The 12043-nt window shown below is 39.4% G+C and overlaps 1 protein-coding gene across 3 annotated transcripts in view; it reads right to left on the bottom strand.

Annotated features, from left to right (window-relative positions):
- The window catches only part of CACNB2 (calcium voltage-gated channel auxiliary subunit beta 2), a 278037-nt gene that overhangs the window by 38733 nt on the left and 227261 nt on the right, over nt 1-12043 (bottom strand). For all 3 annotated transcript variants that reach the window (XM_068404461.1, XM_068404463.1, XM_068404464.1), the window contains exons 4-6: nt 7381-7503; nt 1946-2082; nt 57-133 (exon numbers count right to left, since the gene is read on the bottom strand). In XM_068404461.1, coding sequence (XP_068260562.1) covers nt 57-133; nt 1946-2082; nt 7381-7503 — 337 coding nt within the window. The remainder of the gene's footprint in view (nt 1-56; nt 134-1945; nt 2083-7380; nt 7504-12043) is intronic.

Here is a 12043-nt window from a genome sequence, read left to right as displayed (position 1 = left end):
ATTTTAACAGATTAGGTGCATGAGTCCATAAACTGAAGGGTTCATGACCTACTCACCAGATGACGGAGGCGTCGATTTTCTGGAACTAGGAACGATGTCACCCAAACTGGATGAAGAGTTTCCTCCTGATTTACTGGAGTAAAGCAACAAATTTGTTGTAAAAAGTTTGACATTTCATAACTTTCTCAGTATTTATTCTAGTTTATTTATTACCTGCCTTCTAAATGAGCTGCTAGCTGAGAGACAAACAGTATTTCTGACAGTGGTATAAAATATACATCTCACAGAAAATGTGTGTACATTTTGAGGACTGAGGAATTGCAAACATCAATCAGGCTCCCTGTTCTGCTGTGCAACTTCATTCTGCTGCGTATGCTCTCACTACCTCATGATCTTAATGCGATCCAATTATTAATATGGCTCCTGATATATAATTGTTAATATTACTATTCATTACTAAGATTAACTCTTAAGTCAGTGAGTGAGCATATCTGTTTCCTTTAACAGAAGATCTATTGATAGCTTCCTAATTAAACTGATAGTGTGTTTGCCTAATATCTTTTCAATTTAATTAAAGTACAAATTCTTTTGCTGTCTCAATACAAGGCAGCACTTAAGAAAAAAAGTCCCTCAAATGAAGATAAAGCAGTCTAGTGTTTTGTCAGGTTCTGCTTTCTGAAAACCCATCCAAGTTGTGAAACAATATTTTTAGTCATTTTATTTCAGTTACCGTAATGAGAAAAGCACTGAAAAGAATCTAAGAAAGGCTATTTCACTCTTCAAATAATTCATGTGATAGTAGTAGCTTCCACTTTCTCCATCTTAAAATATTAATAAGCAGTAATAAATACATTTGTGGCATAGGACAGTGTTATGTCCAGTGAGAAGTTCTGGAGAACGGAAGCCTTCACAATTTGGAAAGGCATCGAATCACTGGGTCAGATTTGGCTGTATCAGAAGCATCACGAGAGGAATAAGGAACCTGAAGTCCTCCTGCTGTGGGCAACACACATATAGGAAATGCATTTCACAGCGTGCGAACACAGCTGAGCACTGCAGCATCCTGGTCTTCTCCCAGCGTAGACATGCTCTTCAAACCCTGCTGCCCTTCCTACTGAAGTAGGAAAGCTTTTCTGGCTTCCCAAATGTTTCCCAGCTGTTTTCTCAATTCCAGCTCCATCCTGCTCAGACATAGTGGAAATATTTGTTTCCTGTGTACCCAAAGGGAAGCAAGTGGCATTTGCTTCCACATGTGTTAATGTTTACTGGAAAACTACTTTATTAAGAATTCTATAGTAAAGATGACATTATTATCATCTTGCAGTATTGTTCGATACATTTAGAGACTCAATTTTTATTTTTATGCAATGATGGCTGCAGCCAGAGACAACAAATGACTTGACATGAAACTTCCACTGTAAATGCAGTATTCTTAAAAGTTGTATTTATAGGCAATGAATTTGACAAACCCAATCATTTTTTCCCTAAGAGCTAACTAACAGGCACTGTCTTCAGCTTACAAATAAATTAATGTTATTATTTTCTGTAATTTCTAAAATCAGCTTTAAAACTGTTTACAAATTGCAAGATCATGAAAACAAGTAACAAATGCTAAAGAATTTAGGGAGATGATTGATTTTTAAGTCAAAAATTGTGCTTGCACACAGTAAATGTACTAACTGCAATGTATATTTGCAAATATTTTATGAAAATAGAATGGAATAATAGCCATTATAGGCCATCACAGACCACTAATCTAAATATCTACTTTCTCCCTCAAACGGCAATGACATTAATTACACAAATAAATATTACTTCCTTCATTGATTCAAAATGTTTGTAGCTGCCAATTACAATAATTAAACAGAACTAGAACATATACAGTATTAATTTCCAAGTTGTGTTACAGTCAATACTACTATTTTTAATGGTTTGTTGTTATTACCTGGAGTAGAATTTTCCTTGTTTTGCCTTTTGTTCATGCTGCAGCCTCATGTTTTCTAGTTTGACTGGGCTTGGTATGAATCCTATTTCACAGCCTTCTTTTACCAACCGTCCTATCCACCAGTCATTATTAAATTTCTACAGATTAAAAAAAAAAAAAAGTCACGTACTAAGAAATTACTGTATTTGGGAACATTTTGTTATTATTTTTAATTTGCAGCTAAGCCATTTAATATAATTCTTCCCTGCAGTTAATCACTGTACTATGTTATTATGGCAATGAAGAATTGTGGTAATATTCAGAAATACATTAAAATAATTATACCTTGTAAATTATTAAAATGCTACAGTACTTAAGCAGAAAACTTTCTTCATAGATGTCATGGATTCTCCCTGGCTGTTATTTCCACCCATTTCACCATCTTTATTTTTTTCTGCATCACAGTCTTTTCTCCTCATTCATGAGAGCTGCTTTAGTTCTCCTTTGATGTTTCTCCTTAGTGGACATCAGAGATTTTTTCTGATCTGCTCCTACCCACTGCAACAATTTTTACAGCTCTGTAATAATATATTTTTCTTATTCTATTACATTCAGTTGTCTATTTAAAATAAAAAATACTACTTCTCAAACTCCCCCGCTTCTCTGAACTCACTAAAATCTCCTGAAATATGACTACATTCCTCTGCTTATATATGCTCTACTGCATAGAGCCCATGTGGTCTGCATCTTACACATACTGTGACAGATCCACAAGGAATGGATACCTTTGGATAACTAAAAAACCTTAAAATCCTACAAATGCACAAGACAGTCCAATTAACTGAATTTCAGCCATATGAAATATGAGATAGTGACTACTCTAATTTAATAATATTTATTCATACACACGGGGGGGGGGTGTGTGTTTGTTTGTTTTGCGGAGGTCTGTAGAGCAGATATATTTGCTTTTTCCTTCATTATTTATTCACCATTTTTGGATGAGAATAGGTCACTGTTATATATGGCCCACATGCAATACGCTAGGAGTTCCATGGGAATAACTACTGTCAAATATGAATTTTGGAGGATAAGATGGTTTTATAAGTACATAAAACCACACATAATACTTTCTAATTTTAAAAAGCAATAGCGGAAATCTTGGTAGCCAGGTGTCTAGCTCTCAAGGTGCTGGCTGGGTGAGTGATTCTTTGTAATTTGCCTGTGCCTGGAGTGCCAAGGGAAACACAAATATGAAATAAATGCAAAGAATAATTATGGCCATGCATTAAAGCCCCAAAAGATTCAGGAGTGACTATGATGCACTGCATGTTTCTTCATGCAGGAAGGAATTCTTCATCTTTATATGTACTGAGTTTTAATTAATGTAACCTAGTAATGAAAATAAATTTCTCTCACAGCTAATCACTGCAGTACTTTTCACCATTGCCCATGTACATTTTGAACTGAGGTTTTTCTTGTTTGAGCCATCCCAGCAGTACAAATTGGAGAACACTCCTTACAGACAAGAGGAGGACAGCATTGACCCAATACGGCATTACTATGCAGGCAAAAGTTATCAGAGATTAACTTAGATTTCTTTATTTCTAGCAACCAGTAGGTATAAAATATAAAAGCAACACTGCACTTTTCAGTCAAATGAGGTTTTTTTACTTTTCATCTGCACAAATAATTAAATTTTGGACATTTCAGTTTTCCCAGCATTAACTATAGGGAGGACCAAAATTATGGAAGGAGCAATATGTGGTGGGATATTGTCCTGGTGCGTGAGCAGGGCATGGCCACAGAAGATGGAGGGGGAGGATATAGCTCTGCAGGGAAGGGCCGCTGCTCAAGGCACCGTCCTGAAGAGGTTTGACCCGCCCAGATACAACAGCCACTGTCAAACGCAGGACCAGCAAGTCCAGGTCTGGCTCCTTGAGGTCCCTTCCCACCTCTCCATCCCAGAGGTTCACCTGGCCCTGGCACAGGGTCCCTTCCACAACCCAGCTCTGGCCTAGCACCGTCAGACAGTCAACTTTCCTTAATTGCTTAGAGAGAAAACCAGGTATTTTTAATGGCAATTAGTGCAGAGTGCCTGTTCTATTACACAGGCATTGTGTAAATGTTCTTACACCTCAAGCTGCAAGAACATTTTAATCTATTTTTCCATTCCTCAGTGCTACATGCAGCCACAGACAATATAACAACTCAGCTGAGCTAAGCTTCCTTTCAAGGCATTTCTGGAGATCCAGAAAAGTTCAGGAAACTTTTTCTTCCTCGTTATCTGCCATACGTATTTACATCTGAGTCTAAGTTGTGCTGTGAGGAAAAAAGCATAAATTATAACAGAAAATCTGCTAGCACTGTGTTTCTGGCTCATATAGAAACAGGGGAAAGACTTGACGTGAAGTCTGAGATTACCAGCTTGTTTGAAACGCAGATGGAATAGATGATTATACAAAATCATTTAATGTAACCCAACTGAGCCGTATTTTCCAGTGCTTCCAGACTCACCTGAGAATGCTGACAGTTTTCTTTTCCCAGGACTCTGTGCCTGCACATCCCTACTTTTGTCACAAGACAGAGCAGAGCAATTCTTTCGCACTATCATCATACAGAAAACGTATTTTCTTCACTATATACAGTTTGAATCCAAATTATTCCCTTTTTCTGTGTTTAATAGATATGGAAAATGATGATCGTTAGTCATTAGTACGAAGGCACTAAAAGTCCATTTCTTGTGTTTCCTTAGTCTCTGTTCATCTGCATTTCTACCTGTGTGTTAGGAATGTTTCTCGCTTCTGCAAAGCACCTGCACTAGCAGAATCATTGTGCATCATCAATCATAACTACTGAGGGATTTTTTGATAATCTAAAATGGGGCAAAGATATAATTTCAAATGTATGGGTAAGTTGCTCTCATCCTTAAGCTAACTTTCTAGTTCTTCTGCTATAAATTTCCATTTCCAGATGGACGGTTTTTTTTTGACAAAACACAATGGAATATGACCAGAAGCTGGGAAATCTCGTAAAATGAGGGAATCATTCAGAAGGGAGCAGAAGGGTGCTTAGGAAGGCTTGTATGGGAAAGTTACCAAGTTATTTGCTTTAGATTGTCTTGCAAGGAGCAGAGAAAGAACAAGACTGTAACACTTGAAAATTTTCAAAGCCAAACTACAGGAAAAGAAAACCAATGCAGCAAACAGAGTCCAGTTGGAGGCCTGTGTCTAGCGGAGTCCCTCAAGGGTCGGTACTGGGACCAGTTCTATTCACTATATTCATTAATGACTTGGATGAGGGAATAGAGTGCACTGTCAGCAAGTTCGCTGATGACACAAAACTGGGAGGAGTGGCTGACACACCAGAAGGCTGCGCAGCCATTCAGAGAGACCTGGACAGGCTGGAGAGTTGGGCGGGGAGAAATTTAATGAAATATAACAAGGGCAGGTGTAGAGTCCTGCATCTGGGCAAGAACAACCCCATGTACCAGTACAAGTTGGGGACAGACCTGTTGGAGAGCAGCGTAGGGGAAAGGGACCTGGGGGTCCTAGTGGACAGCAGGATGACCATGAGCCAGCAATGTGCCCTTGTGGCCAAGAAGGCCAATGGCATCCTGGGGTGTATTAGAAGGGGTGTGGTTAGTAGGTCAAGAGAGGTTCTCCTCCCCTTCTACTCTGCCCTGGTGAGGCCGCATCTGGAATATTGTCTCCAGTTGTGGGCCCCTCAGTTCAAGAAGGACAGGGAACTATGAGAGAGAGTCCAGCGCAGAGCCATGAAGATAATTAAGGGAGTGGAACGTCTCCCTTATGAGGAGAGGCTGAGGGAGCTGGGTCTCTTTAGCTTAGAGAAGAGGAGACATGTTTATAAATATGTAAAGGGCAAGTGTCATGAGGATGGAGCCAGGCTCTTCTCAGGGACATCCCTTGACAGGACAAGGGGCAATGGGTGCAAGCTGGAACACAGGAGGTTCCACATAAATATGAGGAAAAACTTTACAGTGAGGGTGACCGAACACTGGAACAGGCTGCCCAGAGAGGTTGTGGAGTCTCCTTCTCTGGAGACGTTCAAAACCCGCCTGGACGCGTTCCTGTGTGATATGGTCTAGGTAATCCTGCTCCGGCAGGGGGATTGGACTAGATGATCTTTCGAGGTCCCTTCCAATCCCTAACATTCTGTGATTCTGTGAAACGCAAAGCACCTTTTTTGACTGTTGTCATGTGCATCTTGAAAGTTACCACATCAGTATGTAACTGTTAACAACAAAATATTGCCTGTGCCAGGGAAGAAACTTCAGTGAAAAAAAGGAGACCTGAGGATTTGGGGTTTTTCTGAGGTTAAATCACACAAATAAAACAGAATCAACCCTCAGCTCTTGAATCGCAATGAAATCTCAGAGTGCTAGAGTGGTAAAACCCACAGATATGATATCGTTGAATATGCAGATGGAGATTTTTAAAGCTCCAAGTGAGTGATAATTACTAGAGAAGAAAAGCACTTGCTTACCAAACTTTATTAATTTGATTGTAAGGAATTTGTGCAGGCGCTACAGGCTGGGGGAAGCGTGGTTAGAAAGCGGCCCAGTGGAAAGAGACTTGGGGGTGCTGATGGACAGCCAGCTAAACATGAGCCAGCAGTGTGCCCAGGTGGCCAAGAAGGCCAATGGCATCCTGGCCTCTATTAGGAATAGTGTAGCCAGCCGGTCTAGGGAAGTGATCGTCCCTCTGTACTCAGCACTGGTGAGGCCGCATCTTGAATACTGTGTCCAGTTCTGGGCCCCGCACTTCAAGAAAGATGTTGAGGTGTTGGAGCGAGTCCAGAGGAGGGCGACCAAGCTGGTGAAGGGTCTGGAGAGTATGACCTACGAGGAACGGCTGAGGGAGCTGGGGTTGTTTAGCCTGGAGAAGAGGAGGCTCAGAGGTGACCTTATTGCAGTCTACAACTACCTGGAGGGAGGTTGTAGCGGAGTGGGAGTCGGCCTCTTCTCCCAGGCAACTAGCGATAGGACAAGAGGACACAGCCTCAAGCTTCGCCAGGGGAGGTTAAGGTTGGACATTAGGAAGAATTTCTTTTCAGAAAGGGTTATTAGACATTGGAACGGGCTGCCCAGGGAGGTGGTGGAATCACCATCTCTGGATGTGTTTAAGAAAAGACTGGACATGGCACTTAGTGCCATGGTCTAGTTGACAGGGTGGTGTCAGGGCAATGGTTGGACTCAATGATCCCAGAGGTCTCTTCCAACCTGATTGATTCTGTGATTCTGTGATTCTGTGCCGTTGCTTTTATGAGAACAGTATTTCAAAGAACATTCAATTCCTTATGTAGAGTTACCTTATTTATATAACATTTGCATACTGCTTTAACAACGTGAAGTGTTATCTTAACATTAAGAAACAGTAGCACTTTTACTCAAATAGACCCTTAAAGAGAGATTCACTTACTCCTCTAGTTTTACTTACTTCTTTAACATGAAGAAAATCTTTAGCCTCAAATGAGATGGCCATCCCTGGGACTGGAACATCGTCATCGTGAGCTGCACTGTACCCAACATTTGTCCGAACTGCAAATGCAACAGGTTTTGTCTGCAAAACAAAAGATAAACAGCATGAAGATTTCCCTCACAAACACGTACATATGTACAAACATACACACAGAGGATGATTTTGCAGTTATCTTTTTAAAAATAAAAATTACAAAGAACACTCAAAACATCCACGTAAAATGTTATGAAGTGTCACGTTTACCTATGGCAGTTACTTCATATCAACGCATTTGACAGAATACAAGATTTTTTTCTAGCTATTAGTGCTCTGAATTAATTTGGGATAAGTGAAATCAGTAACTAAAAATCGTAAACCAGTTGGAAATCTGCATAATATGTTTAGTTCTGATGGCACTGCACAGCAGATCTCTGGCTACGATTTATGAGAGATTTCTAACCACTGATGCGTACTGAGGTGGTCATGAGGTGGTCATGCCTCACAGTTGTGTTACAGTATTTTTAAGAGGTGTGCTTGAATTTGCATGGAGTGCTTTATCCTGCTTTCACAGCAATTACTGGACCGCTGATGAATTCAGAAGGGAATGAGAACAAGGGAATCAGATTTCAGGTTACTAGTACCTGAAGTTTAAATTGCAATCATTTACTATGCCTTGCTGATAAACAAAGAGATATAATACAAATTTGTATAATAATGAGAAGTTAAGTACACCATTTCAAAGTAAAAGTTATGAAATTCAACCATGGTTATAGCCAAACCTGTTGTAGTTTGGCTCCGCTGCCTATGAGATCCCACTCACACCAGCAATGGAAGAATCGTAAGAATAATGAGGCGCCTTTTTAGGCATTTATATCCAAAACTGGGATCTCAACATTGGCACTAAGCAGTTACGTAATCCCGGATGCATGTAAAAATTAAGTACATCTTCTCTGGATGAGCTGAAAGTCCCTACGCACTTGCAGTTCTCCTGCAGCAATTGCCCAGAGCTACCTCCAGCTACGGAGGAGCCACGTGCCAGCCCCCACCTGGTCGTCAGGGAAATCACAAATTAGGAGGAGCAGTGCTAGCCACTGTCAGTGACCCCTGAGGAAGACCTCTCACTGCACAGGCATTCTGAGAGCACAGTAATGTGCCCTCAGATCATCAGGTTGTTACTGAATACCAGCGACAGAGAGATTTGCTCGTTCCTGTAATTCATACTACAACCTATACAGGTAGTTGGTATCAGTGAGTTGCAGGATTTTTACAAGTTTTGTTTTCAAGAAGCAGTTTCAGGAAGAGTCAGTGGCCCGCCTGGCCACACAGCTGCCTGCTCAGCTTCTCCTTCCAAGCCCCACCAGCAATGAACACCTTTCTGCTCAGGTACTGTTAAGCAGGTTGTAAAAGCTGTCATCCAGCTGCAACCCAGGCTATATCTATAGAGGGCTTCCTCTTCTCAGAGGTGCAACCAGAATACAGGAAAATAACCTTTTTTTCTGATTTATTCTACACCAAACAACACCTCGAGCTTGCTCTCCGGACAGAGGATATTACACAGTATCCCTGAGACCCGCCATTGTCCTACCCCAGGCTTTTAGCCCACCCCAAAATCCTCCACACTGCTCTTATGAGAGTGAAGTCCCTATACATTATGGCTGGTAAAATATTTTTAAAGACGTGCACTGACGCTCAGAGGTGCTCATGACTGATTGAGGAAGACATGGCATAACTTTTTGACTTAAAATGTAGTAAAACTTCTACCAGACAACAGTTTTAGCTTTATTAGTTGGTATCCATCATCACTTCGGCTTGGCTAAAAATATGGTATTTTGCTGAGATGACAAGCAAAAAAAATATATCTCATTTCCTATGTAAGGAATTGCTTCCATTTATTCTCGAAAAAGAGTATATGAGAATGCATCCCCTACTTCATGACAGCAAACCCGAATACCTGAAACCAAAAATCATACTGTATTTTTCTGATTACCAAAAATCCCTGCCTGCTCTATCCAGGATTACTCTGACAACCTGCATAGTGCTAGAGGACAGAAATCTGCCACATTATAATACATGATAAAATAATGAGGGAGATATATAAATAATTCTAAAGACAATATCATGCCACCTGGCCTGGAAAGGACAGTTGGAAAGAAAGTTGGAAAGAAAGTTGGAAAGAAAGGGAGAGAAGGTTCCCTGCTGCTTAATTTAGGTCTAATGTGCTGTAAAAGCCACAGGGTTCCAGAGAAGCCGATTTTTAAACTCCTTAAATAGGCCTGTATTTGAATGAACTACCACAGTCAACAATTGACATCTATGAGCACATTCTAGGAAGGATTTTTAATTTAGAAGGAGACGCAACAAGCTCTTTCATAACAGTGGGGTCAAGAGAGTCTCTGTGTCCAGAAGAGAAACAGGCAGTTTCAACGGGAATAAATTTTGGAAGGAGGCTGCAGAATGGGCTTCATGTTTATGTGGTATTCCAGATCCAAGTACGTACTTGTACAAAGACATCATCATGAAATTATTGGAAAAGGACTTTCCACTACCCCATCTGTTCCTTCTTCCAGAATTAGTGGAAGAATCTTAAGAAACGTTGGGCAGATGTGCTCTAATGACTGAAACTGGTACCATTTAAACATCACTGACTTAAACTGGAAAGCCTATTGCAGAGTAAAAAATGACATATAGCTGAATATATTTACAGGTTGAAAAACCTCGCTATAATTAATCCACTATACATTCCCCTCCTCCCCATCGTAGTGTCTGAAAGCAGTGTCTTAGTGATTCTGTATCTTCTCAAAACAGTTCTTTCTTTTTCAGTCTGGTTCTCTTTACCTATGCATTTACGTATGTATGCATCACTCATTTCTTTCTTGGTGCCCTCTTGTAACAATGTCATAAGTACTGTGGCTATAATCCACTGCCTATTTTTAATACCTGTCTCCCAACTTTTAAAATAATACATCCTAAGAGTTCAATGTCTGTCTTGGTGTTTAGCCACAATCAGAATACTGCAAATAGTTGATTGCTTTTCTTTCCAGGTCACCTGTTCTAGGAAAAAAAAAATAATAAATTAACAAATTAAGAGTACTATGTGAAACACAATAATAAAATAAACAGAGAGTAATTTTTAAAGTGTCTGTTTTCTTTCAACAAGGAAAATCCTATTGCTGTTGGAACACGCTGGAGTTGTTACTCAATAGATACAGGTTATATAAACAATCTGATTATATTTGCACTGTGCAATAGAAAAAAGTTCAAATCAGAAATAATAATTAAAAAATACACAGACACAACTGATAAGTGGATCAAATTCATCCATTAATAAGAAACATATGTAGAAAAATATGTATAACAAGGAGGAGTTGGTTTAGGTAAGTTTCCTAGATGTTCTTATTAGCTGCCATCCTGCGTTAGAAAATGATAGCCATCATTTTTTGATACATATAAATCACAATCAAAAAACAATAGCTGGCTTAACTCATTGTGTTGGGCACCTTTCTCATACCCTGACCCCTTCCAGTGCGCTGCAAAAGGAGTTTAGGCACCTAATACAAATTTCTGGACTCCAGTATGAGAGAAAGGTATGTAAATGCTAGGCACGCATGTCCCTTAATAAGCCCTTAATAAGTTCACTTTGTCATTACACAGATGAACTGTTAAAAGGGCACTGAGATATGGTTATGCATTCATGATTACATTTCTGAAAATGGGTATTTATAAGAATGATCATCCAAAAAAGAAGATTTGGTGATTCCTCCACATCAATTTAAAAACCTTGCAGTGCTGACATAACATGGGTATGTCCACTTCCTAGCAGCTCAAATTTGTATCTTACTCAACTCCTCTACAATTCTCTCAACTGTTACTAGCACTCTGTTACCCTACATAATAGATAGCTAAATACTACAGAACTAGGATTGCCACAAAGAAAAAAAGTAGTCACACAAGCACTGAATTCAGTGATATCATGTATCTTCCTTAAAAATAAAAGATAACATAAATTACTGGGTTTTAACATTCATACAAAACTCCACAACTGTCCTGAATTTAAATATTACAGGCTAACAGAGTTGATGCTTTCTATGCTATTACTCATTTCAATACTGAAAATACAGATATGAATAAGTATTGAATTGTCAAATCTCCCAAATGATACTTAATCATTAAATAGTACAGCATGGAATAAATCATTAATTGTTATTAAAAATGATCTTTTTGTAAAGCATAGTAAACTGTAATTGTAGAAATGTATCTCAGAACAAGAATGGAAATATTAAGAAACAATCTTTGCCCAACAGTGATAGGGGTGACAATATGCTTGCTTATCCATTCTCTCATTTGCTGTACCCTCTAGCGAATATAAAAAACGCTCAACAGTGTTGTGACTTACTCCTAATAGTATCAGTGGATGAAAGACTTTAGGCTGACTAAAGACTTCAAAATCTCTGCTGCATTGCAACAAACAGACATCTTCAGCAAGTTAATGTCCTTGACATACTTCTTAGAAGTGATCTAAAATTTCCTATTAGAGAGCAACACCTGACTACTCGAAAAAAAAGAGAAAAATGGAAACTACTCTAGAACTATTTTAACATGAAAGATAAGTAGCAGGTAAAAAATCCTCTGTCATTTTCTCCTT

This window comes from Nyctibius grandis, chromosome 7 (assembly GCF_013368605.1).
Source record: "Nyctibius grandis isolate bNycGra1 chromosome 7, bNycGra1.pri, whole genome shotgun sequence".
Classification (NCBI taxonomy): Eukaryota; Metazoa; Chordata; class Aves; order Nyctibiiformes; family Nyctibiidae; genus Nyctibius; species Nyctibius grandis.
The sequence above is the reverse complement of the archived record's forward strand: the minus strand, read 5'-3'. Positions and strand labels throughout refer to the sequence as shown.